The sequence below is a fragment of the Kockiozyma suomiensis genome (assembly GCF_038497685.1).
Source record: "Kockiozyma suomiensis strain NRRL Y-17356 unplaced genomic scaffold V2V93scaffold_2, whole genome shotgun sequence".
Taxonomy (NCBI): domain Eukaryota; kingdom Fungi; phylum Ascomycota; class Lipomycetes; order Lipomycetales; family Lipomycetaceae; genus Kockiozyma; species Kockiozyma suomiensis.
The window spans coordinates 932,683-948,320 of NW_027117665.1; the positions used below are offsets into that span (position 1 = coordinate 932,683).

The following is a 15,638-nucleotide window of genomic DNA, read 5'->3' on the forward strand; positions in this document are numbered from 1 at the left end:
GTCCGAAATCCCGCTCTATGAACAATATGAAGACCACCACATTGAGCGCTGCTTACCACCAGCCACCGCTCTGAGAGTTGCCATAAGAAGAGCCGCCATTTCCATAAGAGTTATAAGACGAAGCGCCATAGCCACCACCGTAGCCACCACCGTAGCCACCGCCGCTACCACCGCCATTGCTGTACGAAGAGGCACCATAGCTATCATAGCCACCGCCACCACCACGACGGAAATCACGATTACCAGAGCCTCGACCACCACGACCGCCACCACGACCGCCACGGCCACTGTATCCGCCTTCAGCGGCTACAGCTTCCAAAAAGTCTGGCACTTCCTGGTTGGCCTCACGAAGAATATCAATGAGTTCCTTGACAACGCCCTTGTTTCCACGGTTGAAGAAAGCGGTGGCAATACCAGTGTTACCAGCACGACCGGTACGTCCAATACGGTGCACGTAATCATCAATATCAGACGGTAAATCGTAGTTGACGACATGTGTGACGTTAGGAATATCAAGACCACGAGCAGCGACGGCAGTGGCAACCATAATCGGAGTGCGTCCGCTGCGGAACATGTCAAGAGCGGCCTCACGCTCACGCTGAGTGCGGTCACCGTGAATGGAAGTGGCAGGGAAGTTTTGATTGATCAAAAAGTCGCAGAGCGAATCAGCCATGCGCTTGGTCTCAGTGAAAATAAGAGTAAGACCTCCCTTGTTGGATGAGAGGATGTCAAGCAAGACCGATCTCTTGTCAGAGTCTTCGACGTACTCAACCTTCTGGGTAATGTTCTCCGATGTCGATCCGACACGACCAACAGACAAGAAAATGTATTCCTTCAAAAAGTCACGGGCAAGCATTTGGATATCGCGGGGGAATGTGGCAGAGAACATGAGAGTTTGTCTATTCTGAACATTTGGCATATCTTCGCCGTCGACAATACGGCGAATCTGAGGCTCGAAACCCATATCAAGCATTCGATCAGCCTCATCAAGAACCAAAAACTTGATGCTAGAAAGGGAGATACGGCCACGCTCCAAAAGGTCAACGAGACGACCAGGAGTGGCAACAAGAAGGTCACAGCCACGCTCAATCTGGCGCAGCTGGCTGCCAATGTCGGCACCACCATAGACAACGCAGGGTTTGACCCATGATCTATAAGCAAATTTCCGAGCTTCTTCAAAAATCTGCGACACAAGCTCGCGAGTAGGAGCAAGGATTAAAGAAGTAGGGTACGCCTTTCGGTTACGACCATAAGCAGCGCCAGCATTTTCACTGCCGGTAGCAGATGGGCCCTGAGTGTAGGCCTCTGAGAGAATAGGGAAAAGGAAACCACCAGTCTTTCCGGAACCTATATTAGTCTGTTAATAAATGTTTCCAAAAATAACAAATTACCAACGTCACATACCAGTCTGAGCGCAAGCCATCAAATCTCTGCCGCCGCAGACAATGGGAATAGAGTACTTCTGGACAGGAGTAGGTCTGGTGTAGCCAGATAGCTCAATGTTGCTAAGTAAAAGCTCTTCGATAGGAGGCGAAGTGAAAACATTGATAGGTTCGGGAACGTTGTCTCCAGTGGCTTCTACAGGGATGTCGTCGTAGTTATCAAAGTTGATACCGGTGGATTGTCTTGTGTTGTCGCCAGGAGTACCGAAAAGCTCCTTCTCCAATCTTGGATCACGAGCAGCAGGAACGTGCTTTCCATCAACGAATCGGCCATCGTTGCCAGACCGGCCACCACGACCATAGCCGCCACCAAAACCATCACGCGCACCGCCCTCGCGGTTTTGGTAACCACCACGGGAGTATCCGCCACCACCGTATCCACGCTGGAAACCATCGCCGCGACCACCATATCCGCCACGACGGTCGTTGTGGTGATTGTCACCACTGTATCTTTATGAAATTAGTCAACTTATTCACAAAATCTAGAGACAAGGTGCTTGACAGTTCTGGAAGCGATAACAAAATTGAAATAAAGATCATTTCATCGACCAGAACACCCATCCGGCGACCAATCAACAAACTCTTGCCTATCAAATATCAAAGATCATTACGCACCCGGAGTTGTACTTTGGTGTTTCGCCAAACTTTCTAGCGTGAGGAGGCACGTAAGTCGGTCGCTCAGTAGCAGCCCAAGTCTGCTGAGGTTGCTGCTTGTCGCCTTGGTCTTTGACGCTCAAGTTGCTAAGCTTGTCAGTAATATCAGCCATGTTGAATGTAAACTGAATTATTGAGTAATGAAAAATATCTGATAAAAAGGGGGAGTAAGAAATAAGCAACTGTGAAGTTGTGGGAGAGAAAAGAAAGAGCAGAGAAGGGGCGCGACGGTGAACGGAAAAAAAAAAGAAAAAAGCTGTGGCGTTGCTCCTCAATCATATGACTAAGAAAGTTGATTTTACTGCGTTATAGATGACTAATATATACAAATAGGGTTTTCTGCGGCTCGTGGCGAGTGTGTGACGTACTAATCGGCCGCGTTTCTCGCCACCGCATGAAGCACTTTTGTTACTGAACTCACTTTTGTAGATCGTATGCGTTCTAAGAATTTATTGGAGCTATAACAAATTCTTCTGAGATAATGTAGGTAGCTTGCATAGGTGGCTATCAGCATGTCGCCGGCGAGGTCCTCTATATTGGAAGCGCCCAGCATACAACTTGTTATAGTCCACGAAGAGCAAGAAGGCAAATGCCATCACAAAAATGGGAATTACTCGCAATAATCTCGCCCACATAAGATGTAGAAGCGTTACTGCTAAAAAACAATAATCACTTCATCCTCGGCAGATGTTTAGCAGAGGAGACTATCTGCGGAGGAGACCGAAACTGTGCCAGTTATCATTATGCCTAGCTTCATAGTATCTGAGCAAAATTTACCGCCCACGTTGGCCTATGCACTTCTTCGAAGATTCCTACTAACCAGAAGCGAGGTCCCACGATACCGGCAACTTCCTAGAATTTAAACCTTCAACTCGCATACATCGCCGCATACGAAACTTGTGACAATTTTGTCCAGACATGCGCCAGCCACGTGCGTATTATCAAGAATTATCAATAACTATTCCGACTAATAATTGTCATGCAGAACAAGAAATTCGTTAAGAAAATGATAAGCGGGGGGCTTAACTTCGCACCCGTCCGAAAGATCGTCGCTCACGCGTCTCTAAAGTCTTTGACAGTACAGACGCCAGAATCAACCCTATAGTCAAGCAATATTAAAAAGCAGCTCGGAGAATTGTGGTTGAAAAACTTACCACAGTGAAAAAGCCTCCTCGCTCCACTTTAAGAACACTGAGCATAGAAATCAATTCTTGCGAGAAAAGCAAGAAATTACCAAATACCAACAAAATGGGCGCGATAAATCGTAACCTTGGCAACAACAAAACATCTGCGGGCAGGCAGAAGGTACGATCGTTAATACACTCCTCTATCTTTAAGACAGACTAGCTGATCAATGATTCCAGACTAAAACCATGTCTGGCAAGGATGTGAGGACCGGCTTGATTTGGAGACCCATCCCGATACACGATCAGTCAGAAATAGCTCAAACAATCACTCGAAATAATCTGGTTATCGGCAATCAGACTGACAGCACAAGCTCTGCCTCTGATATCAAAACTCTGCAAATCATCCTCCTTCTGACACCTTCTCTCGCCTCTTTCTGCATACGACGACTATGCTCTATGCAACAAAGTCGAAAGCCACAACACAAGTGTATTAATATGTCAGAATCTCCATTAACACGACATGGTATATCTCCAGAAATATTGTCTACAGGACTGTGTGCCGGCCCTTTCTTTAGCTCCAGTCGAGTTTTGAAGGCAAAGAAGTCATATCTCAACTTGTCTTCCATTAAGAGTCCAGACACCGCAGACGCATGCAAGAAACCAAGCGGCGAAAATATCAGCAATTGTCCTGACCCATCTCAAAAAACTGACTGCCGAGGCATTTAACAGCAAATTGAACAGCGGATAGCCGCTTTCTAGGTTGAAAATGGCACCACAAGCAACAGCAGACAAAGAGCAATGCCAACTAGGCCTGAGATACTACGATTGCAAGTCATTTATCAACACAGCAGGATATGTAGAATCTCTAATATTAGCAATGGTAAATAATGCGTTCTCATTATTCAATCATGTACTTTGTCTACAGCGCGAAAAATAGGTAGCTGTTAAAATTAATTATCTTAGTATATAACCTAACCCTCATAATCTTTTTTCGCAGACAGAAATATTGTCTGGCTGCACAAAACATCACATTTTCATAATATCCAACGGAATTTGAAGGTGGTAAAGTTAAACCAAAAACAAAACAATAAAAGATCCCTCTTATACATTGAAATACCACCATCGTGATTTCGATCTCTCCATTCAAAAAACAAATACAATACAAAACTCTCAAATCACTTTTTACAAACGCAAACGTACAGTCACAATTATAAAGCACCTTACTTCTCCAGCTTCCTCTCATCTTCCTTCGCAGACTCGGTAGCCTTTTCCGAAATCTCTTGCTCTTTGGGGGCGGCTTCAGACTTGCCTGACGTATCTGGTGTCTTCTCTTTGGGAGCTTCTGCAGCAGCAGGAGTTACAGCGGAGTTATTAGGCGAGGAGGTGCTTTCCTTGGCCGCAGTCACAGCCGCCGGAGCATCCTTCATGATCTCATCCTTGATAGCTTGGCTCTCTCCTCTAGTATCAGAAGGCTCATCTTCCATCTCGACATCTCCATCAGTCTCGGTATCGGCAGCAGCCGGCGTAGAGATTTTCGAAGCAGCAGCCGGTGCTGCAGCACTAACCTCCTCCGCCTCTTCTTCATCATCATCATAATCCTCATCCTCTTCAACCTTTCTCTGAGGAATCTCGTCGATCACCTTCTCAGCCGATGTCGCAGCAGGCTTCGGTGACTCAGTTACCGCAGATGCAGGACTTGCTGCTATTTCCTTGGCAGGTTCTTTGACCGATTCAGGGGAGGGTGTCACCGATTTCTTCTTGCCAGACGCGGGCACAGCGACTTCAGCATCAGAGGGGCCAGTGACACTCGACAACCAACTTGCCTTTACAGGTGAAGGTGCAGATGAAGCAGTCGAAGCAGTCAGCGGCGGCGCGGCTAGCGCAGCAGAAGCGAGCGACGACAGATTCGCAGCGATAGACGGCAACGCCGAAGCCTCGGAAGAGGCAGGCGCATCGACTTTTGGCAAATCGATCTTCGCCACTTTTTCAGTGGGCTTGGTTTGCATCGATGGCAGAGATGGAGTATCTCCAGAGGTTCCTTCGGCTCCGTCAGGAGCTGATACAGGTGGTAAAGTACCATCCGCCGAGTCGTAAATCGACGACAGAGCCGGGATCTTGACATCGGTGGACGTGGTAGCAGAGGTGGGAGCAGGTGATCGTTTCGATTCTTCGGTAGCCTGCTTTTTCGAGTCGGAACCTTGCTCATCTTCCCATTCGCGATGACGTTTGGTCGACGCGTTGAGAAGCGCTGCAACGTTACTCGACGAAGAAGCAGCTGAAGGCTGCTCAGAAGTCGGGATAGCAGCCGCGGCAGCTTCAGGAGGCCTGTAAGATAAGGGTGGCGGCTGATACTGAGGCATAGATGCCGAGGATTGCTCTGGAGGCGGCGGCAACTGTTGAGGTTGCTGCTGCGATGGCTGAGGGGTTCCGGATGGCGGGTACGGTGCGATCGCAGCTGACGATTGAGGTTGGTGGCCCAAAGGTCCCTGACTGGCCAAAGGGTTGGGAGGAGCCACCGTAGATCTGACGGGGCCAGAAAGTCCGGGAGGTCCAGACGGAGGTTGTGTCTGGCCGTTCATACTTGTGTTCCACCGTGGAGTAGGCGGGCCAGACGGTGCAGTTTGATACGCCTGCGGGTCATGCGGTCGCGGAGCCGGGGGCTGGCCAGACTGCTGGGCACCATTCTGTGACTGAGCCTGCGGGTTGCGCAGCTGTTCGAGACGAACCTGAATATGAGTGTTCTTCGGGTCGAGTTCCGCAGCGCGCTGGTAAGCGTCGAGAGCGTCCGACAGCTGATTATTGCAGGACTCATAGAGTGTACCAAGATCATACCACACTTCAGAAATGTACGGGTTAAGACGTATAGCACGCGAGTAGGCATCGAGGGCATCTCGGTATTGGTTAATTTGATAGTACAGAACACCGATCGAGCACCAAAAAGTCGGATTGCGGCCTTCGCGATAGACTGCCTGCTGATATGCCTCATAGGCTTTGTTGTACTTTTGCTGAGTCATGTAACAACGACCAAGTAAATACCACGACTGAGCATCTTGACCATCTGCCTCGAGCGACTTGGTAAGGTACGTGATTGCCAGATCTTGGTTGGCGAAAGATGAATTTTGCTGGTGATAAAGCCAGCCAAGCTGCTGAAGAACTTTGGCATGATGAGGATCCTCGAGAAGCACGCGCTCGTAAGCTTCTTTAGCTGCTTTGTACTAGATTGAGGGATTAGCATGTGTAGTTTTAAAAAAAAAAGTATTGAACAGACTTACATCTTTGCACTGTTCGTAAACATGCCCGATCTGGAACCAGATATCGATTTCAGTAAGTGGGCGAGGGGGATTATGCAGAATATACTTGAAACACTGCAAAGAGAGGTCATGCTTAAGCTGCTGCTTGTATATGATTCCGAGACGGAAATAAATCTCGTTTGCCTTGTCAAAAGAAGGGTCCATAGCCATGACTTGAGTGAATGCTTCTTCAGCATACTCAAGAGATCCATATCGATCGTAAAGAATACCAATTCCGTACCAAAGCTTGGGCTCCTTCGGATCGCGAAGATGGTAAAGGGCCTGCTGGTAAGCCGAGTAAGCCTTTTGCAGGTCGTCCATCATGAGGTAGCAGTGGCCTAGAGCACCCCAAGTCTCGCCAGAATCCTGAGAAAAGGAAAGAATAGACTGATAATACTCGATCGCACGTCCGAACTGCTCCTTCTGACGAAGAATGTTTGCAATGGCCGACATGGCGGGAATCGAGTATGGATTGTGGCGGAGGACGGCTTCGTAAGCATGCACAGCGCGGTCATGGTCGCCCATCATATCGGCAATATTTCCTGAGAAGACAACATGTCAGTATCATAAATCGATATGAACAAAACTAGAAAAAGACGAGATTTAGGCATACCGATGGAGAGCCATGCCTGCTCGTTGACGGCCTGGAGTTTGACATAGGCAGCGACAGGCGGCGCAGTGCCATTCGGGTTCTGCATCTGCACACCGGCGGGAGGTCCAACAGCGGGTTGCTGAAGGATAGTAGGAGGCATTCAGTTAAAATAGAATAAGCACGAAGCGCAAACTTAAGGAGCTGGTTGCGGGGCAGCAGCTTGTCGGTGGGAAAATACTAAGCGGTCAAGGAACAGCCGAGTGAAGAAGGACGCAGCAAACAACCCTTGCCCTCATAATTAAGCGATCACGCGCTAGCCGTATTCGGCAATGATGCCCTGGATATCGTCGAGGGCGGGCAGGACAGGTGGATTGTTCGCAATCCAGCAGAGACCGAGTTAAGATGCTAGGAGTGTACCGGTACCGCATCCTGTTGGAGGTGCACAGCATGAAGAGCCGAGCAGTAGAGGGGATAGATGGATGGAGAGAATGGGATGTGGGTCCAGATGGTGCGGCTCAGTGGACGAGCGTACGTCACGCCAGGCCGTCGATCCCGAGTTTGATACGGTAAGATTGTATCTGCTCTGCGATCTACGATGACCGAAGTCATTGGGCCCAGGGAATTCAGACAACTTTACCTGATAGTAGAGAAGACAGTAAAGGAAGTATGATACTGCCACTTCTTCGTAGTATGAATACGATAAAGCACAGCCGGACTGGTAGCTATCGGCATGTGCACGGCAGTGCTATTTTGTGGCCGATGACTCGGACTGACTCAGCACGCAATGTCCGCCAACGAGTCTGCAGCAGCCCTGCTGTTCGTAAATCCCAGCCAGATTACAAAATTCTAGAACTACGCTATTTCCATGACGTAGGGCTTTCTGGTCGTGAAACTACACATTGTATCGAGGCTGTGCTCCTCAAAAAATAGGGTTTTGCCGTGTACTGCTCGCCACTCCCCCAAGTTACATCTTCCCTCTGTTTTCTTACTCAGGATTCTTCTCTCTATCCTCCACCTCCAGCAAGAGGATGGCAGGCCATAATCACCCTTCCTATGCGAGTCTTTCCTTTCTTACTTTCCAGGCCGTCATCCAGGTCGTCTGCGTCTGCATCCTTGGCTTCTGGGCCGCCCACGCTGGGCTACTTAACCCGTCCTTGCAAAAGCATATATCGCAACTCAACGTCCAGATATTTACTCCATGCTTGATTTTTGTAAAGGTATGCACTCTATCTTAATGTTCCTAATTTTAAACTTGATTTTTGGGGCTCCTACTAACAATAGACCATTAGCTCGCTTCCGCCATAAGCGCAGATAAGCTCTCTGATCTGGCAATCATCCCCGTCCTATTCGTGTTAACAACTGCTGTATCTTACTTCTCCGGTATCATTCTCAGTAAATTCAACAACTTTAACAGGCGTGAATCCAATTTTGTTATTGCAATGGCTGTCTTTGGCAACTCGAACTCGCTGCCTGTCTCACTGACGATTGCGTTGGCGCAAACATTACCTTCTCTTCAGTGGCTTCCGAACGACACTCCATCGAGTATTGCTTCGCGTGGAATCTTATACCTTTTAATATTTCAGCAGTTGGGTCAAATGTTGCGATGGTCTTGGGGTTACAATGTTTTGTTGGCAAAAAATATCGAGGATTCCTCAGAGGCCACCTCTTCTGACTCGTCGGCAACGGTGACACCAGATAACGACAGCATTCTTGACTCGTCTTCTGGCAGTGCGCGTGAAGTAGTTATGCTTATTTCGCAGAATGAGTCCCCTGATGATTCGACAGAATCTATCGCCTTGAATAGCAAAGCACTCTTCCCTCACGATTACACTGCGACCGCTAGTGGTGCCGAGTACGCTGACGGAGAGCCAAATACGACCTATTTCTATAGGCCTGAACCCTTTTCTGATCGTGGATCATTTACAACTGGAATTCTACCGTCGTATAATCTTTCGTTTAGAGAGCGTGAAGCAGTCGGTCGGTTTAACCATCTTTTGCAGATACCTGCAGTAAAGGTGTCATGGGCAGTGCTTAATAAACTCAACTCGTTCATGAATCCGCCTTTGTGGGCTATGTTTTCGGGACTTTTTGTTGCCACCATACGTCCATTACAGCAACTTATTTTTGAAAGTCCGGATGGGTTTACCGCAAACACATTTACCGCTGCAATGACGCAAACCTCACAAGTGGCCGTACCGTTGATACTCATTGTCCTTGGCGGAAATTTGTACCCAGACGAGACTATAGCTGCACCATCTCCTAAATTTCAAAGGTTAGTGACTGCTTCGCTGGTGGCGCGAATGCTGTTGCCGGCGATCATCCTACTACCTGTGCTCGCACTGGTCGCGAAATTCGTGCGAGTGTCAATTGTCGACGATCCAATTTTTCTGGTAGTTTTGTTTTTGTTGACGACTGCACCGCCCGCGATTCAGCTTAGTCAGATTTGTCAATTGAACGAAGTTTTTGAGCGTGAAATGACGGCGATTTTGTTCTGGGGATATGTGGTCTTGACGTTACCAATCACAATGGTTATGGTTGTTATGAGTTTAGAGGTGTTAGAATGGGGTGGACGGTTACCGGCGGCATAAATGTTGAGTGATTAGTGTTGATTCTTTGTATGTATATACACGCTGATATTCGACGCTTTTATTGCATATTTTCATTTAACTAGAAGTAAACGGTTTATTTGGTATTCTGGGATGATATATTGTTATGGGTCACTTTGTTTGCGCGTTTCAGTTTTTTTCTCTTCCCATCGTCTTTTTGTTTGCCTTGCTTTCTCTTGTCTCTATTCTGGATAACAATAATAATATACGAAATTTTATTATAATACTTTTGATGCTTAATCAAGCCATACGAAAGAAAAGTAACGCGTGAAAATGGGATGAAATCCCACTAAGCCCTTGTTCTAAAGTAAGCACGTGTGGTTCAAGATTCAGGAGCCGCTCATCGCGGCGTGCCAAAACTTGCACGCGCCCACGAATAGTTTTAAATTTGTGCGGTTCTTAATAACACTGGCTTGTGTTCTTTCAGCGCAGATATTTATATTGACCCGCATTGGTTGTTTTGGGTGTGTGATTTTCTTCTCTGGCAAGATCGACTGGATTCAGCCGAAAAAAATTCTTGCTGCAGTTTGATTCACGTGGCGACAAGTAATACTGAGTTTCAGGCTGACGAGCAACCTCATCGCGAACTTCTGTCTGCAGTTGCTATCATTTTTTTTCGTTTTTTTGGCATCTTGCGTTGCTACCGTTGTCGCTTTTCTATATTTGGACGTGTACGATAAGCCAGGCTGAGGTGGCTTGACAAAAGATTGGAATCATGAGTGATCTCGACAAGTATGTTTTCCTTCGTAGCATATTTCTGTAACTGAAGCAAGACTAACGATTTGTTTTTCTCAAATAAACTAGAGCTATCGGGTTACTGAAAGATTGCCAGATTATACCCGAAGACCAAGTTCGTGATCTTTGCGCGCGGGCGCAGGAACTTTTGATTGAAGAGCGTAACGTGCAAGTTGTCGACGCCCCAGTTACCGTATGTTTCTACAAAATTTTGAAAGGAATCGGAATATGTGATAGCAGAGATGGCTAACGAGAGGATGAATCAGATATGTGGAGATATTCATGGACAATTCCATGATCTGATAACATTGTTTGAACATGGCGGCCAATGCCCAGATACCAACTATCTCTTCCTCGGTAAGCTTCCCCTTCTGGAATCTGCATCTTAGCTCAAACTAACGATGGTTCAGGCGACTTTGTTGACCGTGGTTTTTATTCGCTGGAATCCTTTCTTCTTCTCCTCTGTCTAAAAGTACGTTATCCGGATCGAATAACACTAATCCGTGGTAATCATGAATCTCGTCAAATAACAACTGTATATGGATTTTACGACGAATGTATCAGAAAATATGGATCTGCAAATGTATGGAGATACTGCTGTGACGTATTTGATTATCTTGCGCTTGGAGCGCTTGTAGGTGGGCCTGGTGGTGTATTCTGCGTGCATGGCGGTCTGAGCCCGGCTGTGAAAAGCCTCGATCAGATCAGGCTTATTGATCGGAAACAAGAGGTTCCGCATGAGGGAGCCATGTGTGATTTACTGTGGTCTGATCCAGATGATATAGACGGCTGGGGTGTATCGCCTCGAGGTGCGGGGTATCTATTCGGCGCAGACAAAGTGAAAGAGTTTAATCACAACAATGACCTCTCGCTCATTGCTCGAGCACACCAATTAGTGATGGAGGGTTACAAAGAGATGTTTGATGGAGAAATAGTGACTGTATGGTCGGCACCGAATTACTGCTATCGATGTGGTAATGTGGCAGCGATTTTGACAATCGACGACAAGCTGACGAGGACGTATGAGGTATTCGAGGCAGCGCCGCAGGAATCGAAAGGAATGCCGGCAAAGAAGCCGGCTGCAGATTATTTTTTGTAAGTTACATATAGATAACTCTATTTTTTTATGTCGATGGGGGGAAGGAGAGTACGAATAGTGGAAGGTTTGGCGTTTGGGCATTTGCTTTTGATGATTTTTATTGCTTGATCGCTGCTGTTTCAGTGCACGCGTATTCTGTCGCATTTATATTACTATTATGTGCTATAGACGCATTTATATTTCTGCTTTCATTTATTTTCATTTTCTTTTTTGGACAGATAGTGGAGGATATAATATGTACAAGTTGCTTCCAGTCATTTTGAATAAGAATTATTGATTGTCGTTCTATTACTAGAACGGAAGACATTTCAGCGCCAACACAACCTTAAATCGCATTTTGTGAGGCTTCGAGGTAATGACGCCCACCCAAGTACAGGTGCCTAATCTCCTGCTCCTTTTGTTCTCTTCCTTCCATTCTACTTCTTAACACCTGTTTACTTTTCTTCATTTTTTTTTATACAAGACCAAGTCCAAAATCGACAGCCATGGTCTCAGCATCGCGCGGAAACTCCTCCGCAGCAATGTTCTCGTCACCGCCGCACATCATCTTCAAGTTTCCGGTCGGGATCGAGATGCCACAGGGCCCGCCAGGTAACGCCAACTCTTTCACATCTAGCTGATCCGCTTTCTAACATGTGCAGACGGTTCACTTTTTGCCTCATCTTTTAACTGGACTATGGATTTGCGCGTTCCGGTGACAATTGCGACCGTGTACGCGACCTGCGTGCACATTGCCAACCGCTCGCGCAGCCATGGTACGCCTCCTGCGAGATTCGCTCGCACGCAACTTTTCAAGTGGCTTGTAATTGCACACAATATATTTCTGTGTGTGTACTCGGCGTGGACGTGCTTGGGTATGACTTCGTCGCTTGTGGGCACGATTATCGAGAGTGCTCGCGGTCATGAGCGTAGTAGCTCTTCCGGGGCCTGGCGTGGACTTTGCTCTGTCAACGAGGGAATTTGGTCTCGTGGTCTGAGCTACTATGGATTTCTGTTCTATTTGTCCAAGTTTTATGAAATATTTGATACAATCATCATTCTCGCCAAGGGCAAACGCTCGTCTTTGCTGCAGACGTACCACCACACGGGCGCTATGCTCTCGATGTGGGCAGGCATTCGCTTCGCCTCTCCACCGATTTGGGTCTTTGTTGTTTTCAATTCACTAATCCATACGCTCATGTATCTTTACTATGTGCTTTCGGGTCTCAATATCCGTGTTCCCAAAGCAATCAAGCGTGCGCTTACGACGGCGCAGATCTGCCAGTTTGTGATTGGCGGAAGCGTTGCGCTTGCCCATCTTTTCGTGTACTATTTTGATACGGGCATGGGCGGGTATACCAGCTGCCTTACGAACCCTGGTCAGACATTTGCGTTGTTCTTTATTCTGTTGTACTTGGCGCCATTGACTTATCTTTTCGTTGGGTTCTGGATCGACAGTTATGTACTGGGCAGGAAGCCAGTCACGAAGTCCGAGAAAGAGAAAGCCAAAGCAGTTAAAGATGAGTAAGGTCTGATCTAGTGGGAATTTTTTGGGGACATTGAGAAACTATAGCTTGTAGACTGATATTTATATTCTCAATATCAATTCGGCCAGCACTGAGCCATCCAAAACCAAGGCAAGCTAGATTCCTTCAAGCCCGAGCCCAATCTTTTGACTTACGTCCTTGAGCCGCACGGATCCGACTGTCTCCTTGCAGCCACGCTATCTAGCTGAATAATGCTGCAGACGAGTATAGTGTCATTGACCGAGCAAATGCGTAGAACGTAATCCAACGCTCGCTGTCTCGACAAACCTGCGCGGGCTATTTGTGCCGACAAACTGAGGCTATCGCGCGAACGAGCAACCTCAAAAAGAACTAGATGCGCATCCCCAACAAATAAAAAGAGAACCTTGTCCCCTGCGGCGCAATTATCAAAGCCGCACGAGCTGCGACGCCGGGCCGCGGAGTTTCGCTGAAGATTGGGCTTTCTGTAACTGAGCGACTTGGGCATTCGAATAAAATTACGCACCTTCAAATATCAGAAGACAAAAAACAATCAGTGTGTTATTAACGAAGATAGCCGATTCAAGAGCTTGAGCGTGAACGTGGCGAGTCTTGGCTTGACGGCGTAAAGATAGCTAGACAGAGTTTTTGGGGCATTTCTTCAAAATGCATTTTCGGCCATTTTCAAAATGTCTTTCTTCTCAGTTTGCAAGTATCGGAACGAGGCAGTTATTACGTACTCTGGCAGTCTCAAGACAAGCAAACGATTATATATACAGAAAAAATTAAATACAAATACACCATTATTCGAAATATTGAGGAGTAAGAGAGAAGGAGAGACAAATAGACAAGGTTCCGCCGTCATTATACCAAAGAAGAAAATGAAAAATACAAAAAGACTATAGAAAGAATTCAATCGTACATGGTAGTAAACAGTATATAGTAGAATAGTAGAATAGTAAAGCAGAGTAATCAATCAAGTGCATATAACTCTCAACCGCTTGCCACAGTCGATCTGTCTATGTACGCGCAATTAACAACAGAAGCAAAACTTTTTATGTTGCTCTCACATTTATTTTCCAAGGACCTTGTCAAACGCAGGAATCAGCCTATACGCAAACTTCATTAGAATCTAAACCATACTCTCCGATTATAATCGAAATACGTACGTCTGCGCCAGTGCAAAGCTAAACACGAGCTTGGGTCCAGTCGTTAGCAGCTTGGGAATAAGACCCTTGAAGAACGACGAGAATCCTAAACTTCGTTAACAAACACTTTCTGTCATTTCGTGAAATATAAAACTCATACTCACCCTCATTCTTTGCCATGTTCTTCAAAATAGTGAAACCAGACTCCGGGTTTTCAAAGTTCTTATTCTGAATACGAGTCTTGATAACATCCAAAGGAGCAGACACAATCAATGACGCAGAAGCACCAAAGATTGAAGCCACAAAGTTCTGACTCCAAGTAGCACTACCGTAATCTTTCAATCCAAATATGTACTCCTTAGCGAAGGCGTTTCCTCCAAACAACTACATCGTAACCTGTCAGTAACTTATCTAAAACCTAACTGACAAACAAACCATGGATACGAACAGCAAACGATCCGGGAGCGTTACGAGCAGCAGTCCAGCCCCATCCGCGGTAAAGACCAAAACCCTCATCGGCAATAATTTTGAAGAATCCACGACCTTTGAAAGCTTCAGGATTTGTCTGACGCTTAATCTTGAGCACATCCAATGGAAGCAGCACGATCTCTCCGATTCCAATCATACTATAATCGACAGTCAGCAAAACACACTGAAGACACATTAAAAATAGTATACTCATACCTTCCGGAGGTGGCAGACAAAAGAGCCTTTCCATTCTTCTTGCCGAACGAGTCCTCAAAAGTGGTGCCGTAGCGAGTGTAAAGAATATCATTGACAAACGGCTGTCCACCGTACTTGTACACACGCTGCAAAATCTTCATTCACAATTTGTTAGCATACTTGCATTCCCAAATAACTCTTTAGCAAAACATTCACGCACTTTATAGCCCGCAGCGTACCCCAGACCAGGGAAGAGTGACAAGGTCTTGCGCAAGATCGGCTCGTTGGCATAGTTGCGGAAGACCACCTGGTTCAATTGCGACAAAGAGGTAACCTATATACTCAGTCAGTAATCGTCACTGGTTTGTGTAGCGGCAGACATTACGCACTCGAGTGCTGTTGGACATCAGACGCTTGGCGGTAGTATCGACCTAGTTCCCAGTCGTCAGATTTAATAATTCACCAATAAAGTCAAAGAAGATAAAAGCACTAACAGGATGGAAAACAGCAAGTTCAGCAATACCAGCTGAGGCTATAAATTACGCATCAAAATATCAGTATAGCTTCTCGATACGCGATCATCTCGAGATCGGTCATCAATGACACCCAAATTGACACTTACCAGAGCCCAAAACACGGGCAATACCGGAGTTAGACTTGTCTTTAGATGAAGCAGGAGACATTTCTATTTTATCTAAATTCTAATAGTAGACTAGATATGGACTGTATTTTCCGCGGTTGCCGATAATGCACTACGAGAATGATTGAAATGAAAAAAACGCCAATAAAAAAATTCGG

General features: G+C 46.5%; 6 protein-coding genes across 6 annotated transcripts; 3 read left to right on the forward strand and 3 right to left on the reverse strand.

Annotated features, from left to right (window-relative positions):
• Positions 1 to 52: 52 nt before the first annotated feature.
• On the reverse strand, positions 53 to 2,209 carry V2V93DRAFT_390006 (DEAD-box ATP-dependent RNA helicase; the record flags this gene model as incomplete). Its single annotated transcript, XM_066912382.1, has 3 exons — positions 53 to 1,347; positions 1,405 to 1,892; positions 2,058 to 2,209. 3 exons carry the CDS (start codon positions 2,207 to 2,209, stop codon positions 53 to 55), a joined length of 1,935 nt encoding a protein of 644 aa, XP_066768065.1.
• Positions 2,210 to 4,161: 1,952 nt separating this feature from the next.
• Positions 4,162 to 7,330, reverse strand: V2V93DRAFT_364589 (uncharacterized protein). Its single transcript, XM_066908880.1, has 3 exons — positions 7,127 to 7,330; positions 6,496 to 7,055; positions 4,162 to 6,438 (listed from the first exon to the last, which is right to left on the reverse strand). Exons 1-3 carry the CDS (start codon positions 7,263 to 7,265, stop codon positions 4,444 to 4,446), a joined length of 2,694 nt encoding a protein of 897 aa, XP_066768066.1. The 5' UTR covers positions 7,266 to 7,330; the 3' UTR covers positions 4,162 to 4,443.
• A 395-nt stretch (positions 7,331 to 7,725) lies between these two features.
• V2V93DRAFT_364593 (auxin efflux carrier) lies at positions 7,726 to 9,925 on the forward strand. The gene is made up of 2 exons (XM_066908881.1): positions 7,726 to 8,322; positions 8,395 to 9,925. The coding sequence occupies exons 1-2, from the start codon at positions 8,134 to 8,136 to the stop codon at positions 9,691 to 9,693; spliced, it is 1,488 nt and encodes a 495-aa protein (XP_066768067.1). The 5' UTR covers positions 7,726 to 8,133; the 3' UTR covers positions 9,694 to 9,925.
• A 34-nt stretch (positions 9,926 to 9,959) lies between these two features.
• On the forward strand, positions 9,960 to 11,957 carry V2V93DRAFT_364597 (Metallo-dependent phosphatase-like protein). Its single transcript, XM_066908882.1, has 5 exons — positions 9,960 to 10,175; positions 10,275 to 10,443; positions 10,516 to 10,639; positions 10,713 to 10,803; positions 10,857 to 11,957. Exons 2-5 carry the CDS (start codon positions 10,427 to 10,429, stop codon positions 11,543 to 11,545), a joined length of 921 nt encoding a protein of 306 aa, XP_066768068.1. The 5' UTR covers positions 9,960 to 10,175; positions 10,275 to 10,426; the 3' UTR covers positions 11,546 to 11,957.
• Positions 11,958 to 12,066: 109 nt separating this feature from the next.
• Positions 12,067 to 13,213, forward strand: V2V93DRAFT_390010 (ELO family; the record flags this gene model as incomplete). The annotated part of the gene is made up of 3 exons (XM_066912383.1): positions 12,067 to 12,136; positions 12,187 to 13,012; positions 13,171 to 13,213. The coding sequence occupies 3 exons, from the start codon at positions 12,067 to 12,069 to the stop codon at positions 13,211 to 13,213; spliced, it is 939 nt and encodes a 312-aa protein (XP_066768069.1).
• An 888-nt stretch (positions 13,214 to 14,101) lies between these two features.
• V2V93DRAFT_320643 (mitochondrial carrier domain-containing protein) lies at positions 14,102 to 15,523 on the reverse strand (the record flags this gene model as incomplete). The annotated part of the gene is made up of 9 exons (XM_066907327.1): positions 14,102 to 14,138; positions 14,199 to 14,283; positions 14,342 to 14,561; positions 14,626 to 14,803; positions 14,862 to 14,995; positions 15,061 to 15,174; positions 15,230 to 15,271; positions 15,335 to 15,372; positions 15,463 to 15,523. 9 exons carry the CDS (start codon positions 15,521 to 15,523, stop codon positions 14,102 to 14,104), a joined length of 909 nt encoding a protein of 302 aa, XP_066768070.1.
• Between the last annotated feature and the right edge of the window lie 115 nt (positions 15,524 to 15,638).

Bases quoted from the DNA above. Each gene is read 5' to 3' on its own strand.
- V2V93DRAFT_364589 (XM_066908880.1), bottom strand. From the start codon at position 7,265: ATGCCTCCTACTATCCTTCAGCAACCCGCTGTTGGACCTCCCGCCGGT. The intron at 7,056-7,126 runs GTATGCCTAAAT...TTGTCTTCTCAG, and splicing joins GCAGGCATGGCTCTCCATCG to GAAATATTGCCGATATGATG. The intron at 6,439-6,495 runs GTAAGTCTGTTC...CCCTCAATCTAG, and splicing joins TTTACGAACAGTGCAAAGAT to TACAAAGCAGCTAAAGAAGC.
- V2V93DRAFT_364593 (XM_066908881.1), top strand. From the start codon at position 8,134: ATGGCAGGCCATAATCACCCTTCCTATGCGAGTCTTTCCTTTCTTACT. The intron at 8,323-8,394 runs GTATGCACTCTA...ATAGACCATTAG, and splicing joins CATGCTTGATTTTTGTAAAG to CTCGCTTCCGCCATAAGCGC.
- V2V93DRAFT_364597 (XM_066908882.1), top strand. The intron at 10,640-10,712 runs GTATGTTTCTAC...AGGATGAATCAG, and splicing joins TTGTCGACGCCCCAGTTACC to ATATGTGGAGATATTCATGG. The intron at 10,804-10,856 runs GTAAGCTTCCCC...ACGATGGTTCAG, and splicing joins TACCAACTATCTCTTCCTCG to GCGACTTTGTTGACCGTGGT.